The 23,238-nt window shown below is 38.4% G+C and overlaps 1 protein-coding gene across 5 annotated transcripts in view; it reads left to right on the top strand.

Annotated features, from left to right (window-relative positions):
- The window catches only part of rgs3a (regulator of G protein signaling 3a), a 171,491-nt gene that overhangs the window by 6,425 nt on the left and 141,828 nt on the right, over positions 1–23,238 (top strand). For 4 of the 5 annotated variants that reach the window (XM_084413648.1, XM_084413647.1, XM_084413646.1 and 1 more), the window contains 7 exons: positions 11,558–11,639; positions 12,097–12,202; positions 13,157–13,532; positions 16,249–16,288; positions 18,636–18,916; positions 21,045–21,128; positions 22,946–23,057. In XM_084413648.1, the coding sequence (XP_084269774.1) occupies positions 11,558–11,639; positions 12,097–12,202; positions 13,157–13,532; positions 16,249–16,288; positions 18,636–18,916; positions 21,045–21,128; positions 22,946–23,057 (1,081 nt within the window). Of the gene's footprint in view, positions 1–689; positions 782–11,557; positions 11,640–12,096; positions 12,203–13,156; positions 13,533–16,248; positions 16,289–18,635; positions 18,917–21,044; positions 21,129–22,945; positions 23,058–23,238 lie in introns of those variants that run through there. The other variant, XM_084413649.1, reaches the window with a different exon arrangement.

The raw sequence follows: 23,238 nt of genomic DNA, 5'->3' as shown, positions 1-23,238 counted from the left end.
CTGAGTAGGAGACGACGAGCACATGCTTATATTTATCAATCAGTAAAAACACCCCTTCCCGCGCCCAAAATAAAGTGTAGCTAAGTAGTTCTGCTCCACTTCACAGACGATGAGTGGTAGGAGAATTATGACATTTAATTTAACAACAACTGCAGCTCGCGCGTCATACGTCATTACACATGCGCAGTCCTTTCCAGTTTCAGTTTTCAATCCAATCAGGTGTTTACATGTCCTCTTGATTGGATTAGAAAAGGAATGAATTACCCCTTTCAATTCAACCCGATCAAAATTTCATTCAGATCGAGCTCAATCAGATCGATAATGGTGTTTACATGAAGGCTTTTCAGTCTGATTGAACCGTCAATCCGATTACCAACAGATTATTTGGTTGCATATAAACGTAGCCAATGATAAGCGTCGGATGGAGTGATGTAAAGCACACAGCATGACTATATATATATGAACTTTTAATACTGTGTGGTTTTAAAAAAAACTTTTTAAAAACCTTAAAAAGGGTAGGTTGGTTGGGTTAGGGTAGACATGTAAGATAAGCTGCTTCTGGATCTGTCTAATTGTTTAATATATTTAAGTTAAGACAACTCTCAAAGTAGATTTAAAGAGGATTTACTGAGATAATGACTGTGGAGGAGGAGCTTCTGCTCTTGTTTCACGTAAGAGACGTAAGAGACATACTGCAGCAACAGCACAACTAGAAAACTAGAAAACCTCCATCATGAGGCAGATCTGTGCTAGAGGATAGACATTATATAACACTGCAGGGGTGAGTACCAGTTTTCAGTGTTTTGACAAAAGGATATGAGATTGTGTTGCATAGAGGTGTGTGCTGCACTAACTGAAAATGAACTTAATATTTTCAAAATAACTTATGACAATTATGCAGATAATAACCAAATATTATTTAGTCCCCATGGGCAAGTGTCAATCCCGAAGTATAAAAATGTATAATTATTAATAATTAAGAAGGTTTCATTTTTCACAGTTTGACCAATTTATTTGCAGTGTTATTATTGATTGTTTTCGAGTTTAACTTGCTGTTGTAGGAAGTCTGGAGTTCTACTCACTCAGACTCAGAAATGATCCATTGATCGTTATGTACCAAGTATTGTGGCATGTGTGTGCAACTTGGTCTCTTGTCTTCAAAATATATAAATAATAGTCTATATACAACTATATAGTTTTGTCTCACAGACTGTCTCACCAGGCCTGTGCCAGAAAACCCATTTTATGGAGGCTGCTGGTTCAGATAGACATTAGCCGTGTTTCCATTACAGATTTGCGCAAAACTAAAAAATGCGAAATGACAGCGTTTCCATTAACCGATGTTATGTGACTAAAATGTCATTTTTTCCTGCATGATAAGTGATTCCAAAAATCATGGCAACGGATGCTGGTAAGTTTATGTATATCCCAGCCATCGCACTAGCCATTATTTTTAACGGAAGGAGACGTAGGCGTGTAATCCAACATTAATGGCAAGGAAAGCCACTTATACTTGGGAACGGCACATAATTGTGACCCTGGACCACAAAACCAGTCACATGGGTCAATTTTTTTTAAATTGAGATTTAAACATCATATGAAAGCTGAATAAATAAGCTTTCCATTGATGTGTGGTTTGTTAGGATAGGACAATATTTGGCCGAGATACTATTTGAAAATCTGGAATCTGAAGGTGCAAAAAAATGGAAACATTGAGAAAATCTCCTTTAAAGTTGTTCATTTATGTTGGCGATTGTGCTGCATTCACTCACAAAAATAAACTTTTTATATATTTACGGTAGGAAATTTACTAAATATCTTCATGGAACATGATCTTTACTTAATATCCTAATGATTTTTGGCATAAAAGAAAAATCGATAATTTTGACCCATACAATGTATTGTTGGCTATTGCCACAAATATACCCGTGCGACATGTGCCTGATTTTGTGATCCAGGGTCACATATGATTGGACGACAGCAACGAGAGGTCTTTCTTCAGCTCTGATTCTCTGGCTGCTCAAACATAAATCCCTGTAGGCTCTCTTTGCTTTTGTGCCGGCATCTTCATGGTTTTTGTGCATACATTGAATGACAGCATTGAACACTTCTGAGCGTTCTCGTCCCGCTGGATGATAACTGACTCTGACTGACTCTGACTTCAGTCGGCAGTTGTCCTGTTGAACTCTGAATCACATGTGCAGCTGCACATCAAAACCAGACTTTGTTGACAAGAGCCTCAGGTGTATTTGGTTCAGTGCCCGAGAGAGCTTGGTTTTCTGAAAGTCTACCTCTGTTAACACCAGGTCGAAGGATGTTTTTTCACTACTCCAATGAAAACGCTTTCAACAGGATCTTTCAACAGACACCCAGCAATTGCTTGTGATCAACTATTGATTAATTACGACTCTGTTTACTTTGTGGTGTTTTTTACTGTAATATCTTTTAGATGGTTTAAAGAGTGCATATTTGATCTCTTTCATCTGTTTTAAAGAGCCGCTGGAAGTAGTGAAGACATTTCAAAGTAAGATTCCTGGTGTATTTCGGCTTCTTTATAATTAAAGGTCCTGCATTATGCAGAACATTTTTTTTTTTTCTAGTCAATAACTACAGCTTTAAACAGAAATATTTATTCGCATTCAAATAAATTAAATCATTTTGGTTTTAAATGTCTCGTATCCTTTTATGAAAGCTGCAGTCCGTAACTTTTTTTGAGTTAAAAATTATCCAAATTAAATTTGAGCAAGTACATAACCAGCCAGTGTTCAAAACTCTCTGCTTGCCGTAGCTCGATTCAAAGCGGTAAGCTTGTAATAATGTTTTTAATTCCAGTAGTACTGGTGGATTTCCGTGGGAAATTCAAGCCTGTCCACATAAAGAAGAGTCTCGGCTAGTCGGCTATGAGTGTGAGGATGTTGGAGATTTACAGCCTTTTCTCACAGCACTTGATATAATTAAACTTATCAATTTGAAGCCGGATCCAGAAATGTTCAAACGACAATCACCAGTGACAACTGGAGATTCACCCGTTGTAAAACGCAAAAGACTTCGGACTTCGGAGCGGCTACAGAAAAAAAAACACTGCAACCGGGCCATGCGAGAACAAGGAGAATTTCGGAAAGGCATTAAATGTTACGCAATGCTGATGTTGTTGGCATTAACAATTTGAGAGCAAAGTATAATTTGCACGGTTTTACGTGATATGATAAGCGATCGTTAGATTTAATCGGCGCGATTTACTGCAATGCTTTTTTCCTCTTAGTTGGTCAGAACAAAAGTGGATGTTACTTGTTCAGACGACATTTTCCGGTGAAAATTCTTATGTTGGTCATACTTCCAAAAAGTAGAATCTGTGATTGCGAATGCCAGGATCCACACCGGCGGCGACTGACAGCCGCACATTCTCCTCAAAACATTGGATTCGTCCACGCTGTGCCGTGCCGAGGCACAACCCACGTAAAGCTGATAATACCACGAATAACTGCAATTGCAGATTTCGAACAGAGATGGCGACAAAGAGGAATGCACTCCTGAAGTACTTTATGCGCTTCTAAACTTTTTCAATTAGAAGTATGAGCTTCTTGGGGGAAAAAAGTAAGCATCAAGCCCTGGAAATGTGTACATTATAGCTGATAATATGCTTCAGTTATTCACTATGCTTCAGCTCTTTCATCTGTGATCTTGGGCAAAGAAAAACGTGACAAGTCACCCACATTTAAATGATGTGATAGTCACGCGATGACACAATGATGACCCACTGCTTAATATGTGCAGCTGCAAAGGTCAGTAGCGGTCTTTGATCAGTCATCAGATTGAACTGTCTGCCCCAAAGATACTGATGGCATTTTTTACTGCATCAGACTCAATGCTTCTGTCTTGAATTGTGAATACATTTTCTCTGCTGGAGACGGAGTACTGCATGTGATTTATATGAAACTGGATGATCTTCACCATTTGGTTTTTATATTCTGAAGGACTTTGCCAGTTCCATAAGCTAAATCATCAAATGCTAGATTTTAGATTTAGAGACAAATGACGATCACAATGAACTAATACTTTTGTCACTGGTCAACAGTTCTTTGAATGCACTTTGCTCTTCTTTATTTCAACTCTAGGCAACTTGCTCTTTTAGAAATGTGTAACTGGTGCCAAGATGCACTTAGGTGTGGTGTGAAGCGTCCACCCAAATATTTTTTATTCATATATTCACATTCACGCACAATTTTAACTTCTCAAATGTCCCTCTATAGCATGGGTGGCCAATTAATTTCCCCAAGAGGCCACATGAGAAAATTTGTAGTTGTAGTTGGGCGGTTGTAGAGGGCCGGACCAATACACTTAACTCAGTTCTTCCCAATATATTTCTCTTTATAAAAAACAGGAAATGAATGAAATGAAAATATGGAGCACACAATTATCAGTATTTATTGAACATTCACAAAAACAGTTTTGAAAATGTGAATTTTTTTTTGTGCTGTGTTTCAAAAACTAGCATCACAACTTTATACAAAAAAGCAAGTATTTCAAAAACCAGCATCACATTTAACTATATACAAAAAGCAATAAATACCTCCAGTGTTGGCATTTATGTAGAAAAATCAGTTGCCTTGACTTTTAAAGCAGCAGTCCATAACTGTTGGCACTCTAGCGGTTAATAAACAGAACTGCATGTGTCTTGCTGAAGAACATTGCAGCCGGAGCTCATGTCTATGACGAGTCACGCAGGCACTGCAGCGGTTAACCGACCGGCCTAAAATAGTCCGAATATAAACACTGATTATAGGTGTACCATAGTTATTCACGATAAGACAAAAACACGGTTTGGAAAATGTATTCATGATGCACTTGCTCAATATATAATTTTTGTAAATTTTGAACAAACAAAAAAAGTTATGGACTCCAGCTCTAATTTACCAAATACTTCACGCGGGCCGGTCAAGGATAGCCAGAGGGCCTGATGTGGCCCGGGGGCCGTACAATGCCCAGGTCTGCTCTATAGGGACAAAACTGGATGTAGAGACATTCTGGTGAACTTTGAAACTTTGTATGTACTGCAGATGGCCAGGGGTGAACTACTTTCAAACTATTAAAACTAATAATTTAAACTAATATATACATTCCATTGGTAACTACTTAAATTACATACACATTGGGAAATCTAATGGCCAAATAAAATTGTTTGTATTTTTATGACATTCAAATTTCATCAGGCCGTTCCCTACAACACCTTTGTCTATGGTTTACCCTGAGAAGCAAGGCCGTTCCCGATCACTCTTTCTGCCGACTGTTTCCAAAGTTGTAAGTGCTTCTTCATGCATGGCTAACAGGAGGCAAACCTCCTCCTCTAATCCCACTTTTTAAATGAAGAAAGGAGAGAAAAACAGCTTCTGAATTCCCAATGGAAGTGACGGATTGAATGGACTTCACTGCCCGATGGATCCCCTTGTGAGATCAGTGTTCATGTGGTTTTTAAGGTCTTGCCTCTCCTTGGATTTCTGTTGCGCAGCTTTAAAAAGAAATGTGCCCAAAAGGGCTATGAACTCATCAGGGTCGCCAGGGTTACCAATGCATGTAGAAGTTTTGTCTTCCCGTTTTTTTTATTTTATTTAAATCAACCTCTCACTTTGGTTGTAAAAAGTCCTGTGCAATAGAGTCTTTGAACAGGTTGGCACAGAGTAAGAGGGTGGTGTCAGAATCTTAAAGCAGAAAAATGTTGGTTTTATCCTAGTAGTGATTTGGCAAATATCTCTGATGCGCATTCGTCTTTGAGCATATATGCCCTTACAAAAATAGTATACTATCAAGTTCATTTTATTAAAGGTATAGTTCATCCAAAAAATTTATAATTATGTCATCATTCACTCACCCTCAAGTATTTTTTTTGTTGTTGTCCATACTACAGAAGTCATTGGTGCTCCATTACTGTTTGGTTATAAACATTCTTCAAAATATCTTACTTTGTGTTCAGAAAAGAAATTCATACAGGTTTGGAAAAACTTGAGGGTGAGTAAATGAAGACAGATTTTTCATTTTTGGGTGAACTATCCCTTTAAGGATATATTTTTATTTTTAAGGATAAGTATATTTTTAAGTATACTTTATGTATTAAGTATACTAATATAAATGTACTAATAGTATACTTGTAAGTGTACTATTTCAGTACTGCTTGGGACTAAAGTGGCCCACTTTTTAGTAAACTTTTAAGTATAATTTAAGTGTAACAGTAGTAAACTTTGAGTACACAACTAGTTTTCAACTACACTTTTTGTTTGTACTGCAACTCGTGAACTTGTAGGTACACTGATACAGTCAAATAATTGTAGCACTTTTTTTTAGTTTATGAAAGTACACTTTGAAGTATACTCTGTTAACTCCTAGTTTAGTAGTTTTATATTGCAAGTATACTTGTAAGTTTTCTATAATGCCCTTTGGTATAATGCCCTTTTCACAAGATGTAAAATAAGTCTCTGATGTCCCCAGAGTGTGTGTGTGAAGTTTTAGCTCAAAATACCCCACAGATATTTTTATATAGCATGTTAAAATTTTCACTTTTTGAGGGTGAGCAAAAACGCACCGTTTTTGTGTCTGTCCCTTTAAAAGCAAATGAGCTGCTGCTCCCGGCACAGGGGGCGGAGCTACAACAGCTTGTGTCCTTTTACCTAGCAGACATGCACTGAAAATGTCAAAAACTTTTAGCCTTTTATGTTCAAACCGGAGTCAGACAATGATGGAGAGACTCGAGAAGAAGTGACAACATGTAGAAGCAACAGGACATTTCTGAATGGTTAGTTGATGAATTTATGTAGCTTATGTGTAGTTATCTTCTAGTCATTGATTAGCATATTCTGTCATGATAATCTATAAATCGTGTTCAGGGGCGGGGTTTATGTAAATTTTAGGGTTGGTGATGTCACTAACCCGGGAGGAATGTTGTGTAGTCTCTACCAGCCGTTTGTTGTAGTCCTTAAAAATATCTCCCTTTGCTTTGAACTTTGAGCGTCGTAACTTTGCAGATGTTGTTTATGCTCAAACAGCAACATTACACACTCACTAAAGTTAGAAAAGTGAAATCATAATCAACCACCTCTTTAAGTGAACTTAACATCATCCTTAAAGTTTAAAAGTAATGTATTAAAAGTAAACTATAAGTATACTGCTATGTTCCTATTTAGTTTTTCATTTTTATATTTATATACCTTTAACTGTACTTTAACTCTTTTCCCTCCTGCACACAAAAAAAGTTGCCCTTCAGCGGCAGCATTTTAGATTATTTTAAGCAAAAAGCTGAACAAATTGATTTTTTGTCAAATACTTTGCCCGGATTGGATTCAAACGATGATTGTGTGCATAATGTGTGCATGAGCAATGCTTCTATGGCTCATTCTGCTTATTGAGAAAATGCTTAATAGCGCCCCCTATATATTCACTGTATAACAGTGAAGACATGTATTGCCGGAAAATTCCATCAGAAAGCAATGGTGAGGAAAGAGTTAAAGGGATAGTTAAAAAAATTAACTATACATTTTTTAAACTATAAATCTATAAACACCCTAAAATTCAAATTCATCATTTACTCACACTGGTGTTGTAGGGTTTAGTAAAAACAAACGAAATTTAATGGATTATTTAATGAAATTCTTGACTTAATGCATGATCTGATGAAGAGAAAGCAAATGCAAAGCATAAGGGACAAGTGTTCTTGTCAACTTTTATTCTCTCATATCCTGTAATTTTCTCCTCTTTACTCCTCTCATTCTATCATCTCCTATTCACCTCTCTATCCCCCCTTTCTCTCTTTTCCCTCTCTCGGTTTAATCCAGATTTCTGCTGTAATCCCTTCATTTCATGTAAGGATCAGCCATCACTCATGGGCTTAAACACCCTCTGCAGATGTAGTGGATCTGCTGTCTGTAGACTTCTCACACCCAACGCCGGTCCTCATATTTTGGGGGCCCTAAGCAGATTTTTAAAACCTATGCTTTCACCTTATAACCCCCATCCACCAACATACACATCCTACACCGAAACCATATTGCAAAGTTTGACCAAATTGTCGACCTTCACTGATGAACTTGATTTAGTGCAACATCTTTAGCCCCTTTCACACAGAGATTCTGGAAAATACACGGATAATGTGTCCCGGGATCATTTGATTTTGGTTCATTCACACTGCCAGTGATTTTCCGGAGTCTGTGAGTGCGTTCACTTCACACACATCCCGTAAAGATCCTGTAAAGACACGTGCCGTCAGGATGTGTTGTAGAAAGGCCAGTCTAATCTTCCTCTACCGCTCTTTCCATTGTAGTCGTGCACTTGGTGGATGTTTTTATGCAGCGTCTTAAGTTTACTAATGATCTGCGCTTTCGATCTCGAGAAACCATGCTCGAGCATTTTTTTCCCAGATTCGGTCGTACATTAACCGTTCCACAAAGCTGGCGAGCGATCTCAGCTTCAGCGCGGATAGTAAGGAGCTCCTGGTCTCGGCTTCATTCTAGTTTGCAAACTTTTTTTTTTTCATGACGAACACAAACTTTCTTCTAAGAGCAACAAAATACCCCTTACGGCATTGGGCCTGGCTTGGTCGGGACTGATCCTGGCAATGTTACTAGGTGTCCATCCCGGCATCGATCCCGGCATCAATCCCGGGACGTGTTTGCGTTCACACAGAAGGCACTCTAGCAATTTTACGGCAATTTCCCGGGATCAACGCGCTGTGTGAAAGGGGCTGTCCTGGAACAACGTTTCAGTCAACCAATCAGATTTGAGGGACAAGTTTACAGTTTATGTCAAGTTTAGGCTTACAATCAGGTTTGGTGCTTCTACTTCAGTGTTATTCAACTATCATTTCCCTCTGATATTTGGGATAACTTATGGGTAGGGATTAGGTTTAAGAGTAGGACTACATTTTTTGACAGGAATGTTGTTCAATATATGTCTTACTTGGCCAAATCACGGTGTCCCTTACTCAGTATATGTTTCAAGAAATAAATCTGTTTAAAGGTGAACTAAGTAACTTTTTTTTATCTTAACCGAACAGCTTCGGAGTCATTGGAATGGTTATATGACTGTTTTCGGGTTGAATGGTGGTCTTCTCGCACCCCTCGAGCGCCTGTGAGACGAAAAACCACCCTTGCAACTTTGGGCCGGCGGGCAGCATCAGGAAGTATCGCGTGATATCAGGTCTCGCGATGTAACAAACTGCTTTACGGCACTGCACACATAAGCCGTTTCTCAATATGCGTTCTTGTCTGTACTTGTGTTCTTGTGGACTTGTGAAACGTCATCAGTCGCTGCCCAAGTACTGTTCCAATTCAAAGTTCACATCTAGCCAAGTCCAGTTCAAATCCCCGGATGTGTTCTTGATCCGCCCCTTTTACCGAGGATGCATCGAGAGGTGACTTGTGCGAACTTGAGACAGCCAGGTATCCCAGAATGCATCTCACACCAACCAGCAAGCCTCAATAGCAGAGGAGAAACCCCACGTAATTTAAAAATACTGCTGTAATTGTGTCACGAAATGTAGTTTTAAGAGTATTTCAGGCGAGAATGTAGTTGTTTAAAGATCAAATCTTCGGTTTATTTAAAGATAGCGCCTATTTGAAAATTTGATCAGACGTTTTCGGAGTTGTGAGAACCAGGCAATCGGACGCTCAGCGCTCGTACCCCGCCGAGAACAGCCTTTCCTCGGCTAGTGCTGCTGACTTGCCGCTGGCTTGGATGTCTCTAGTGGTTTAACATGAGATATAAATCGTCTTGTGTATATCTAACGGGCGATTTATTTATTTTATTTGTCTCATTAATCTATAATTTGTTCCCTGGCAAAACGTTAAGCTGAGAGCTATGTCATTTTATTTTATATATTTAAAACATAGGCTATAACGTTAAAATATTTTATTATAGCCTATACATGTTGCCTACATTCTCTTCACTGTATGTACATATATAATAAAATGACACAACCAGCTGTCTCTTTTTGCTAAATGTTAGTTTTAATGATCAATATTATAATGTTTTTTTATTCATCATTCATCAAGAGTCAGGGTTGTGCTTTATATTTCGTGTTGTTATAAATATGCAGTGAAGATAATCAATTGCGTTGCCTGAACCACAGCCTAGATATACATAAAGAGATAACCGGATAACCGCATAATGCAGCTTTAAGCAGTTTAATACTTATTAAGCAAACTTTTACCATTTTAAAAGAGTTTGCTCTCTGAGAAATGTATCAAAGTTTAGTGAGAATAAAAAAAGCAAAACACCTGCCAATATGAAAATTAAAATAGAGAATAATATTGCCACGGATAGTGACCAGTGCACGTTGAGCAAACAATCCTTGGCACAGGTAAACTCAGGGAACGGGTATTACAGCCATTATGTTAATTAATTATGTTTTAATCATCCGAAAGCACCACATTTAGTTTTTTTTTTTTTGTAAAGATAAAAAAGATACTCTACTGACACAGACCTTGCGAGTACTACATTACAACAACAAAAGCACTTGAACACAACACACTGGTAAATACCAGTTCACAAGTGGAAAATATCATCTTTTCCATAGCAGGTGAAGGCTCCAAAAGAACTGACTGAAACTGAGGGCTTAAAGTACAAGGGCAAACAAAGGAGCTAACGAGTTAATGAATGAATGGGATGAATCAATGAAACAGGAGAACTTGGTCAAAGGAAAACAGCAACTTTGACACTTCAAAAAGTTCATAAAGAGTTTGTAAAACTAATCCATGTGAATTGAGAGGTTTAGTGCAAATTTTCTGACGAGACTCGATCGCTTTATATGATGAACAGACTGAATTTAGGCTTTTAGTCACATAAACAGGTCCTAAAACTAACTTTCTGCCACACCTGCCAGTGGCCTGTGACTCAAGAAAATTTACCGGCCAAATGTTTTTTTCTTTCAGCGGCATTACATTGGTTGTAATTTTTATATTAAATGTGCAAAAGTTCTGATGCGATTTATCTTAAATTTTTTCATTACAAAGCCCAGCGTCTTTAAGAGGGGTTTGTATACTTTTTATATCAGTCCATTATATCCTGCAATAATATTAGACTGTACAATTCTGTTATTAACAAATCAGAATATAAATAGGCCTTCAACTAATCTAGAATCTAAAAACTGCTGAAATATGCAATTTGAGGATCGGCTACGCTATTCAGCAAGCAACAGTGCAGCACCCATATTGGATAATAATTATGTATATATATATACAGTTTATATTAGTGCATGAATTTTCTTAATAAAATAATGTAAAGTAAGTTTTTTCTTTTAATATTTTTATTCACAGTATTCTTAAATGCAATGCCACACTCACTCCTCTGTGAGTCGAACCTTATATCGCATTTAGTTATTTTTACAATATAGCACAACCTTTTGTACTTTGCTGCTTAAGTAAATCTCTGTAACACTGAAACAAAAAAATGTGAAAGTTTAATTGTGTGTTGGTGCTCCTATGATGGGCAGCTGCAGTGTCGTGTCTGTTCCAGCAGGTGGCAGTGTGTTGTACTCATGAGTGTGTGTGTGTGTGTGTGTGTGTGTGTGCTTTAGGTGACCATTCTACGAGGAAAGGACGGCTTTGGATTCACCATCTGCTCTGACTCGCCTGTTCGTATACAAGCAGTCGATCCAGGCAAGAACTGCTGTGTCTGGTGTATGTGTGTGTGTGTGTGTGTGTGTGTGCGCGCTGTGCCAGAGGTGCTGCTGAACTAAAGGCTGGGAATGTGTGTTATTTCTGTGTCATAGATTATTAAGCATCACAGTCAAACATTGGTCAATGTGAGTGTGAGTTGTAGGCTACATGAGTCAGAGCTGAGTAACACTCACTGTTGTCTTTATAAATGTTGTGTGTGTGTGTGTGTGTGTGTGTGTGTGTGTGTGTGTGTGTGTCCTCAAAGATGGCAAAATCTGAAATCCTTGTCCTTGTGGGGACATTTTTGGTTTTTTGAAAATGTAAAAATGCTCATTGTTTTCTATGAAGGGTTTGAGTATAGAAAATACAGTTTGTACTGTACAGTATAAAATAATTATGTCTATGGAAAGTCCCCATGAAACATGGAAACCCAACATGTGTGTGTTTGTTCTCTCAGGTGGTCCAGCGCATCAGGCTGGTCTGCAGCAGTTGGACACTGTTTTGCAGTTAAACGGTGAACCTGTCAAACATTGGAAGTGTGTAGATCTTGCACATGCTATTAGGTACATATAACACTATAGTTGTGAAGATCAAATTATTCATAATACATTTACTCAGGCACACTCTACGCATAAGCTACTGTACAAAAAGAAACACTGTTTATGACCTTTACCTGACTAAAGGCCCTTGTGAAAAAGTACATACTTAAAAAAAACACTTATTACAGAAATACTATACTTTAGTGCAAATTGAATGTTATGTTTTTTTGAAAACATTTAATTGCTATTAAATGAAAATGTAGTATAGGTTTATTTTTTTTATTAAATTAAGTAGGTCATAAGTACTTCTTATGTATTTCATAATTAGCTACTTCTTAAAGTGTGCTGATAAGCATTTATGGTAAACAAATAAATACTTTAAAGTAGTTTCTTTTGAAATCTGTATATCATGTATTTTAAATATATTAGTAATTACACATTTGCAATGATGCAGTTGTAATTTAGTACATTTAAAATATATTATCTTTAAATGCCATATCGAATAACACACTACAGTTAAAATTATAATCAAGTACTTTATAAGTTAGAACACATCAAAATAAGTGCAAGCACACGACACTTTAAAGCCCGACAAAAGATTAAAACGATTATTTAAAATGTACTTTTAAGTCAAAATTTTAACATGATTACAAAGTGTACCTTTTAAAAGTGCGAGAAACATAGTCATGAAAGTGCACTCTCTTGAGGCCTTTCATTTCATTAATATTTTCTGCAAATAAATTGTTTTCAAAAATATACTTTTAAGATTTGAAGTACACTACAAGTGCACATTTAATTAAATTCAGCTTGTGTCTTTTTAACAAGGTGAAACCTGTTAAAGGTGTTGGCACAATCTTACGTTTGATTATTATTACTAAACTAAATCTTTGCTCATAAACGCACTCAATAACTGTAAATCAACTCTTCTTTGTGTGCTTCTCTTCCTACGTTTGTTCTGTTATCTCTCACTCTCTCCAGAAATAGTCTAAGTGAAATCACAGTGGTAGTTTGGCGAACGGGACCCTCTGTGAAGTCCAACTTTGAGCGACTGATCCATCATCCTACTTACAAGTCCTCTAACTATGACACTCCAGTTTCCCCGGCTAAAAGCAAGAGGGGGGACCAACCGCCCCCGCTCCTGCCCCTGCCCCCCCACCAGCGCAGCGGCCACAGGGTGTTAGTGAACGGGTCCGACGGGCGGGTCGGTGCAGGGAGAGGATCGGGAATCCTGTGGGGAGAACGCAGGAGTGCAGTGGACGGCAAGCCCGGCACTCAGACGCTTCGAGGGACGCGTGTGAAAGCATCAAACGGGGACGATTACATCATCCTGTCTCCTGTTAATCCTGGAAGCCAGGTAGAGCCAAGCTTTGTCCATCATTATGGTGTCTCACAGCTGCTTAAAGGGTTAGTTCACCCAAAAATGAAAATTCTGTCAGTAATCACTCTCCCTCATGTTGTTCCAACCCCGTAAGACTTTCGTTCATCTTCGGATCACAAATTAAGATATTTTTGATTAAATCTGAGAGCTGGCTCACTCCTCCATAGGCTTCTCTGTAATTGAAACTTGCCGGCCCAGAAAGTTAGTAAAGACATCGTTAAAATAGTCCAAGTGACTACAGTGGCTCAACCACAAGTTTATCAAGCGACGAGAATACAAAATGAAATACAAAATGAAAGTAAAAGACAGCAGCCCCTACCGGACGACTGCTGTCACATATAGCACAACATAAGTCCAGGCCTGTTCCTCTCTTGATCTTCACTGTCGTCGCTCCTCCTTTTATGCTTCCGCTCCTCCGTGAGAGATACGAGACCGGTGCGTCTCACAGGTGTCGCTCATTATCAATCACGCCACCGGCCCTCAAGCCTAGTCCTGCTCGCCACAATAGACACACAAACAATATTTAAACCTTGATTTTCACCACAGGGGGACTTAAAATATCATTGTAGACAGATGCTGTACCTACTGTAAAGGCACCCAAAAGTTTAAAAACCTTATATATAGATATAAACAGCAAGATTCTCAATTCCAAGTGTTCTCAAGAAATGCCAAGCAATGCCAATTGTGTCATCATCAAAATTGAATCACAAGAAAACCTTTATATTTAAATGTTTACAGAGTTTTGTGTATGTGGTGTTTCAGTAGGTTCTAAATTTGATCTTAAATGTAGAATCAATTTTAGTGTGAATTTATTGGTGAATCAAGGTTTGGATGCAGATCTTAGTGAATGAGACCCATTGTTTCCATTGAAAAATATCTTTATAACCAACCGTGTATCAGTAACTTATTAGGCTACTATTACAGGAAACCTGTGCTTTCATTTAAATCCGTACTTAACACAATACACGTCAAATAAGTATATTTCCGTTTGTTATAATCAAGCCTACAGAAGTGGCCATAAGGTCTTTTACACACTGCACATGTAAGCAACACCAAACCGCTGTCACAGGGAAACTTAAAGGGATACTCCACTTTTTTCGGAAATATGCTCATTTTACATCTCCCCCAGAGTTAAACAGTTGAGTTTTACCGTTTTAGAATCCATTCAGCCGAACTCCGGGTCTGACGGTACCACTTTTAGCATAGCTTAGCACAGATCATTGATTCTGATGAGTCCAGTAGCATTTCTTTCAAAATGACCAAAGAGTTTCAATATTTTTCCTATTTAAAACTTGACTCTTCTGTAGTTAAACCGTGTACTAAGATCGACGGAAAATGAAAAGTTGCGATTTTCTAAGCCTATATGACTAGGAACTACTCTCATTCCGGCGTAATAATCGAGGAACTGTGCGGCTGTACCATGGGTGCAGCAGGCGTAGTGATATGACGCAGCGCCTGAAAATAGGTCTAATAGGTTAGACAAACTTAGTCCCGGTCACGTTGGAAGAAGTTACCGAGCTGGGGACTATTTTCAGGCGCTGCGTCATATCATTACGCCTGCTGCACTCATGGTACAGACACACAGTTCCTTGATTATTACGCTGGAATGAGAGTAGTTCCTAGTCATATAGGCTTAGAAAATCGCAACTTTTCATTTTCCGTCGATCTTAGTACACGGTTTAACTACAGAAGAGTCAAGTTTTAAATAGGAAAAATATTGAAACTCTTTGGTCATTTTGAAAGAAATGCTACTGGACTCATCAGAATCAATGATCTGTGCTAAACTATGCTAAAAGTGGTACCGTCAGACCCGGAGTTCGGCTGAATGGATTCTAAAATGGTAAAACTCATCTGTTTAACTCTGGGGGAGATGTAAAATGAGCATATTTCCGAAAAAAGTGGAGTATCCCTTTAAAGGAATAGTTCACTTCAAAATGAAAATTCTGTCATCATTTGATCACCCTTAAGTTGTTTCAGACCTGTATGAATTTCTTTCTACTGCTTAAAAAACAAAAGAATATATTTTGAAGAATGTCGGTAACCAAACCCCATTGATTTCTACTGTGGAAGTCAATGGGGTCCATCAACTGTTTGGTTACCCACATTCTTCAAAATATATTCCTTTGTTTTTTAAGCAGTAGAAAGAAATTCATACAGGTTTGAAACAACTTAAGGCTGAGTAAATTATGACAGACTTTTCATTTTTGAAGTGAACTATTCCTTTGACTATTTTTCAGGGTGGTAACGTCAAATTAATTTGTACAAATGAAGCCGAAGGTCCAACCAGCCTAAATACAGAGTGAACAGGCACACAAACAGTGTTTTCTAGATTGAGATAGTCCATATTATTTAACAGTTAATGGCTAAAGCTTGGGGTTTGGGTTCCACACTATGTAGATTGATGATCATTTGGATTTAAATGAGATCCACCTCCTCATGTAAATTGCAGTTCACAACAATCTGGTTTTATTGCGAACTCCCGACACTATATTAATCACTATATTTTATGTATGAATGAAAATGCTTCCAGTGTGAAAGCACAACTTGCATGTTGCTTGTGTGTATTGTGTGAAAAAGGCCTAACATTGTAATCATTGATTCATTAAAGTACCGTAGTGAGAAAAATCCACAGAATATCTTAACATGTACTTTGTCTCAGTGTCTTCACTTATTGACTCTTCAATATTTCCAGGGATTGGGCTCTGCCTATGGAGACAACCACAGGACATTAAGTAAGTTCCTCTTTACTTGTGCATTTTCTATTCGTGATGTGGTGCAGAGGTTAAGGCTCAGGGTTTGGAAAGTTACTAGCTTGAGCCCTACAAAAAGTGAGCCCTACATGGTGTCCTTGAGGAAGAGTCTTAAGCAGGGCAACGTAGGGTAATACACTTTACATAATGGCACTTTGTTTTGAAGTAATTGCTCCCGTTTGATGCGGCTCATTATTGTTTGTTTTAAGTGTTTTTGTTTAGTTCTTTAACTGAGATTCACCTGACAGAATTTCGTTGTACTATGTATAATGACAATAAAGTCCAAGTTCAAGTCCAAGTCCAAAGTCAAGTCAAGTCATTAGACTGCACAGTCATTATACTGTGAATTTGTCAATTTCATATGCGAATGCCCTTGTTCATGTTTTGTTTGATCCAGTGCACACATTATGGCTTCATTTCAATTAACTCATTACATTCATTTCTATCCATGCCTCTACTTCTTATTAGTAGTGGATACTGACATTGGAGACACAGACAATGGCGATGATGTTTTCTCCCATATGGCACAACCTACTGCAGAAATACTGACCAGAAAACATGGGATTTTCATCAAGGACCTGCTTACAGGGTCTAGGCCGGGTTGTCGTATTGGCTCTTCTATACTTTTTTTTTTTTTTTGCAGGAATACATACAGACATTTTACAAAATACACATATAAAAAAAACAAAAGAAACAAAACAAAAGCTGCATTGCACCGGGCCCTATCTTACACCCGGTGTAATGCAGTGCCAAGCACGACGCAAGTGTGTTTTGCTAGTTTCAGCCCGACGCAGTTATCATTTTCACGTCCTGCGCCGCGTTGTTTAAATAGCAAATGCATTTGCGCCCATTTGTTCGCCCATGAGCTGCTGGTCTGAGAACCAGGTGTGTGTTCGGGCGCATTGTTGGCGCGTTACTATTTTGAGGAACTGAAATAGACTGAGCCACTGACCGACTGAAACCTGCTCTAAAGTCAATAGTGCAATATTTATTTTGTTATTTAATGAGCGCGTTAGTAATGTGCGCCTATAGGCAGGTCCACAACAGAGGTGTCAAGTAACGAAGTACAAATACTTCGTTACCTTACTTAAGTAGAAATTTGGGGTATCTATACTTTACTGGAGTAATTATTTTTCAGACGACTTTTTACTTCTACTCCTTACATTTTCACGCAATTATCTGTACTTTCTACTCCTTACATTTTAAAAATAGCCTCGTTACTCCTATTTAATTTCGGCTTGTTTTCATTCCGGCTTGTCGTCGTTAAAAAAAAAATTGGCCAATTACACAAACGGTTTAGATCTGAGTCCCGCCTCCTGAATACACATCGCTAAATTGATTGGCGTTGTGGTGTCTTTCTAACTTGTGAGAGGCTGTAGTCACATTTGGTTGTGCGAAGCGCCAAAACCCCTCCGAAGGAAACCTAGATGCGGTAAGCGAGGGAGAAATCGGGGCAAATCGCGTCAAATGATTCACAGAGAGAGAGAGAGAGAGAGAGAGAGAGAGAGAATTAATTGCATTTTTTTTCCTTACATTACTTTTACTTTTATACTTTAAGTAGTTTTGAAACAAGTACTTTTATACTTTAACTTGAGTAAAAAGCTTGAGTTGATACTTCAACTTCTACAGAAGTCTTTTTAAACCCTAGTATCTATACTTCTACCTGAGTAATGAATGTGAATACTTTTGACACCTCTGGTCCACAACGCACGTACACTGCTTATTAAACACACAGGGACGCGCAGCAGCACACAAACATGCCAAATATTTAAAATAAAAGGATTACAATGTAAAATAATATTATTGTGTACATAAAGATATGGTGGAATCCGGCTTGTCCCGTAGATGATCTGCTTGCGCACTTTTACCTCGCGCATGAGCAGTTTGCGCTCTGGAGACTCGTTTGATCTTTCCACTATCAAATTCCGTCATGTAAATAGCGAATCTGCCATGGCACGAGCGCACCTGGCATTTAAAGGGAATGGGAGATGAGACTCTGATTGGTTTAACGCACGTAAATCCCAAAACACACCCATTACTCATTAAGAGACCGACCATTTTTCCCGTCGTTAAACTAGCAAAAGTGGATTCGGACACGCCATAAGTGCACTTGCGCCCTGTGCTTTAGACCATGCGCTTAGATCGTTAAAATAGGGCCCTTTATGATTAATATGGCTATCTGTGCACATCCCCGGGCGAAGATGGCGCGCCCCCCACAGGGCCAGCACGACCCAGACTCTTCTATACTTCTAAACCACAGAAAATGTCTTTTCATTTATCCATCTGTTGTCTGACTGAAATCTCACCTACGATCTTTACTTTCTACCAGCTGGCCAGATGTTCCCCACACCTCAGACGCCTGTTCCACCTCCTCCGGCCACTGGTTCCCAGTCAGCACCTGGACTGGCCAGCAGAACCTGCTTTCTGCGCCGCTCTGGCAACAGCCAATCCAAAACACAGCAAAGTGAACATTACCAACAGCCAACGACCACCTCAAACTTTGCCAACTACCAGAACTGCACCATTGTGAGGTCACACATGCCTCACGCCAGCTATGGTACCTACGTTAAAGTGACACCTAAAATCCTCATCTTCCCCATCTTTGTGCAGGTAAATCTTCCATATCTTCAAAATAAGCACAAACATTAAATAAAAAGATTTACTGAGCTCTAGTAGTGATCTCTTTAGAACATAACATAGATAATACTGTAAAAAGCAAGTTGTCAACAGGGTTTGCTAATAGGAAACGTTCTCAGAACTGTTCTGGCAAGCTTCTCTCAAAATTATGAACATATGTTCTTCCAGTAATGCTAGTAGAACGTTTGTTCAAAGTTATATGGTCTTTAATAATGTTCTCAAAACTTTAGCACAGAAACATTATTTTTTACATTGTTCATACCATTTTAGTTGGATGATCATCTAATGTTTTTTTTTCAAGTTACTACTTGTTCAGAGAACATTCAAAAGTAACGTTTCCATAATGTTTGCAGAATTCTAAAATGGAATGTTCCTTTAAAGGGATGGTTCGGAGTAAAATCAACCTAGGGTCCTTTGCACCATGACCTCGAGGCAAACACCCCCCCAGAAGCCTTTTTCCCCTTGGTCGAACATTATTAAAGTTAGAGCTTATTTAGAGAGATCAGACGGATGGCTTAGTGCAGGCGCTAATGGATCCAAGGTTGTATCTCGTAAATTACCCCACTAATAATGCCCAGAATGGTACCAAACTTCTACAGTAGTACAAATAGGTTCTGTACTCATAAAACGAGGCATTGGAAAGTTTGTAAGTACATCAGGAGTTTATTTAAATAACACTTGCCTGATGACTCATGCTACCGCTAACCCGCACATCGAGGTCACTTCAGTGGTTTGGGAAAAGCCTGTTAAAGTCCTGGCAGAAAGCGATGCATAAGGATGTAGTGTAACGACGCTCATTTAGATTTCCAGGAATGCACTAATATTTTGTTGGTAGTACCAGTTTGCAACAATTATTAGTTAACACTAAGCGTTCAACACTTCGGAAAAATAATAATAAACATTTTTATATACTGGCTTTCTGCCAGCACTTTTACGTGCTTTTCCCTAATCACTGAAGTGACCCCGACGTGTGGGTTAGCGGTAGCATTAGCCATCAGGCAAGTGTTATTTAAATAAACTCCTGATGTACTTACAAACTTTCCAATGCCTCATTTTATGAGTACAGAACCTATTTGTACTACTGTAGAAGTTTGGTACCATTCTGGACATTATTAGTGCGGTAATTTACGAGATACAGCCTTGGATCCATTAGCGCCTGCACTAAGCCATCCGGCTGATATCTCTAAATAAGCTCTAACTTTAATAATGTTCGACCAAGGGGAAAAAAGGCTTCTGGGGGGTGCTTGGCTCGAGGTCATGGTGCAAAGGACCCTAGGTTGATTTTACTCCGAACCATCCCTTTAACGACTGCATAACCAAGAATGTTTTTAAAACATTTAAAAAAACTGGACGTTTGAACAATCAGGGAACATTCAGAAATAACGTTAACCGGGAACATTAGCAAAACGTTCTTAGAACATAATATTTTTTAGCTGGGATAGATTTTTCATTGGACATGAAGTGATAGTCCAACACAGCACTGAACTGGTTTATCGTCCAGTGCACAAGTAAAAAAAAAGTCCTTAAAGGGTAAGTTCACCCAAAAATGAAAATTCTGTCAGTAATTGCTCACCCTCATGTTGTTCCAACCCCGTAAGACTTTCGTTCATCTTCGGAACACAAATTAAGATATTTTTGATGAAATCTGAGTGCTGGATCACTCCTCCACAGGCTTATGGACACTATAACTTGCTGGCTCAGAAAATGTATTAAAGACATTGTTAATATAGTCCAAGTGACTCCAGTGGCTCAATCTTAAGTTTATAAAGCGACGAGAATACTTTTTGTGCGCAAAAACAAACAAAATAACACAAACCATATTTATTGTTGTTGCAAGTGAATCAGTATTTAATGTAATATTTTTGTAGTTTTTTTTCATGGTTTTTGTTGATAGACAGCATGTCACACAACCTGTCCGAGGTTGTCTTTTGCATACTTAAATACAAACACAATTGTCGCATGTTACAGTGTACTATTGAGTACTCTACAAAACGCAGTACTTCTAGTTCAGCACTTTCTTCAATCAAACCAGTGAATATTATACGAGTTATTAAGCTCATAATTAAGTTGGAGTCAGAGTCTGTTTCTCTCTTTTCTGAAGCCTATAGATCTGTGTAGCCCAACAAGAGCACTGGTGATCTCTGAAGAAATGATTCTACATGAGAGCAGGCACTTCTCTATCAAGGTAAGAGATACTCTACATACTGTAGTATGCATATGTATTTAGGCCATTTCACACTTGAAATTGTTCTAAAAGTAGTACAGTTTTATAACTTCATTAATGTGGGGTCAAGTGCTTTTTACTGGAATAAAATGAACTCATTAATAATTTAAGATTTATCTCTCTTTTCCCTCCTCAACAATGTCTGGTGTAAACTTCTGGAACTCTCTATTGTCCCTACTTGAATGGGAGAGTGCTGGGTCTCTCTTATGCAGTCAATAAAGCTTTAAAGGGGTGGTATGATATGTAAAACAAGATGTAAAATAAGTCTCTGATGTCCCCAGAGTGTGTATGTGAAGTTTTAGCTCAAAATACCCCACAGATATTTTTATATAGCATGTTAAAATGCTTTTTGAGGGTGAGCAAAAACGCACCGTTTTGTGTATGTTCCTTTAAATGCAAATGAACTGCTGCTCCCGGCACAGGGGGCGGAGCTACAACAGCTTGTGTCCTTTTACCGCACACACATGCACTGATTATTTCAAAAACTTTTAGCCTTTTATGTTCAAACCGGAGTCAGACAATGATGGAGAGACTCGAGAAGAAGTGACAACATGTAGAAGCAACAGGACATTTCTGAATGGTTAGTTGATGAATTATGTAGCTGATGTGTAGTTATCTTCTAGTCATTGAATAGCATATTCTGTCTTGATAATCTAAAAATCATGTCCCGGGGGCGTGGCTTATGTAAATTTTAGGGTTAGTGATGTCACTAACCCTGGAGGAATGTTGTGTAGTCTCTACCAGCCGTTTGTTGTAGTCCTTAAAAAGTGATTTCTTTAAAAGAAAATATCTTCCTTTGCTTTGAACTTTGAGCGTCGTAACTTTGCAGATGTTGTTTATGCTCAAACAGCAACATTACACACTAACTAAAGTTAGAAAAGTCAAATCATAATCAACCACCCCTTTAACTGTTTGACACTGCATTTAAAACAATGCATATTCAGCACTTATAGTACCAAGATTAACATTAGAGTCCAATTACAAATATAAAATGGAAAATGAACAAGGTACTAAAAACTAAAATTTGAATAAAGTTTATGAACATTTATGAAAAAGTCATGTTAAAACAATAGAAACATTGATAATGAAAATTAAATGTAACTTGTATTTAAATGTGGTAGTGTTGTAACTGATTAAGTGATTAACTGTAATTCACTTATGTTTCTTACTGAAGTTGCAGTCTACACACACTTTTGGCGCGTTATTACACTGTTGCTTCTTCAATATTGGTTCTAGTCTCTTTGGGTAGGTTAAGGGGTTTAGTGTTGGTATATTTTAAAACGCGATAAGCATTAACATTTAGCGACACTCCCTGGACATTTCAATTCAGAACTGCGATCATATGTACAACAACCAACATAATAAAACGTTGCCAGATTCACTTTATCTGTTTCAGAGAAAACTGAACACTCTTTTAGTGCCACTCACTGGACATTTCATGTTGAAACTGTCGCGAAAAGTGCAAAACGCGATGTAATGTCATTGTGCAGAAAGGTCGCCGCAGGCATGTTTTTCTAATGAGCCTGGGTTGGTGAAAAGATATCCATCTTGGGATAAATTTGGACCAAATCAGACCCAACTATTTTAGGGCTAAATAAAGACGGGCTGTGACGGGCCGACCTGATTTATTCTTGCACACTGGAATCATGTTTTAATAACGCTGTTATTTTCTTACTTTCCAGTTCGAGCACTGGCCGCACGTATCAGACTGTTCTTCTGAAACATCTGCATTTGATCCATTTCTGCTGAACTCTCTCACTTTCGCTCTCTCTTTTTAGGTAACAATCTTTATATACTCCGATCTGATGTTGGTGACCAGAGAGGATGAACCGGGACGATGTAATGTCCTGCAAAACCCACTGTACCTCAGACATCTGCAGCTGCGGGATGGTGGGTGACAACTACTTACACATTCACACACAAAAATCAGTGTTTGAGTTTCTGTGTCACACAAGTTTTCTTCAATAGATCATGAGTCTTCGACACAAACGCGATTCATCCACATTGTGGGCCCTATCTTACACCCGGTGTTTTTTGCTAGTTTCAGCCCGACGCAGTTATCATTTTCACG

This window comes from Rutilus rutilus, assembly GCF_951802725.1.
Source record: "Rutilus rutilus genome assembly, chromosome: 7".
Lineage (NCBI taxonomy): Eukaryota > Metazoa > Chordata > Actinopteri > Cypriniformes > Leuciscidae > Rutilus > Rutilus rutilus.
Note: the sequence above shows the minus strand (reverse complement) of the source record. Positions and strands in the feature narration are given on the sequence as shown.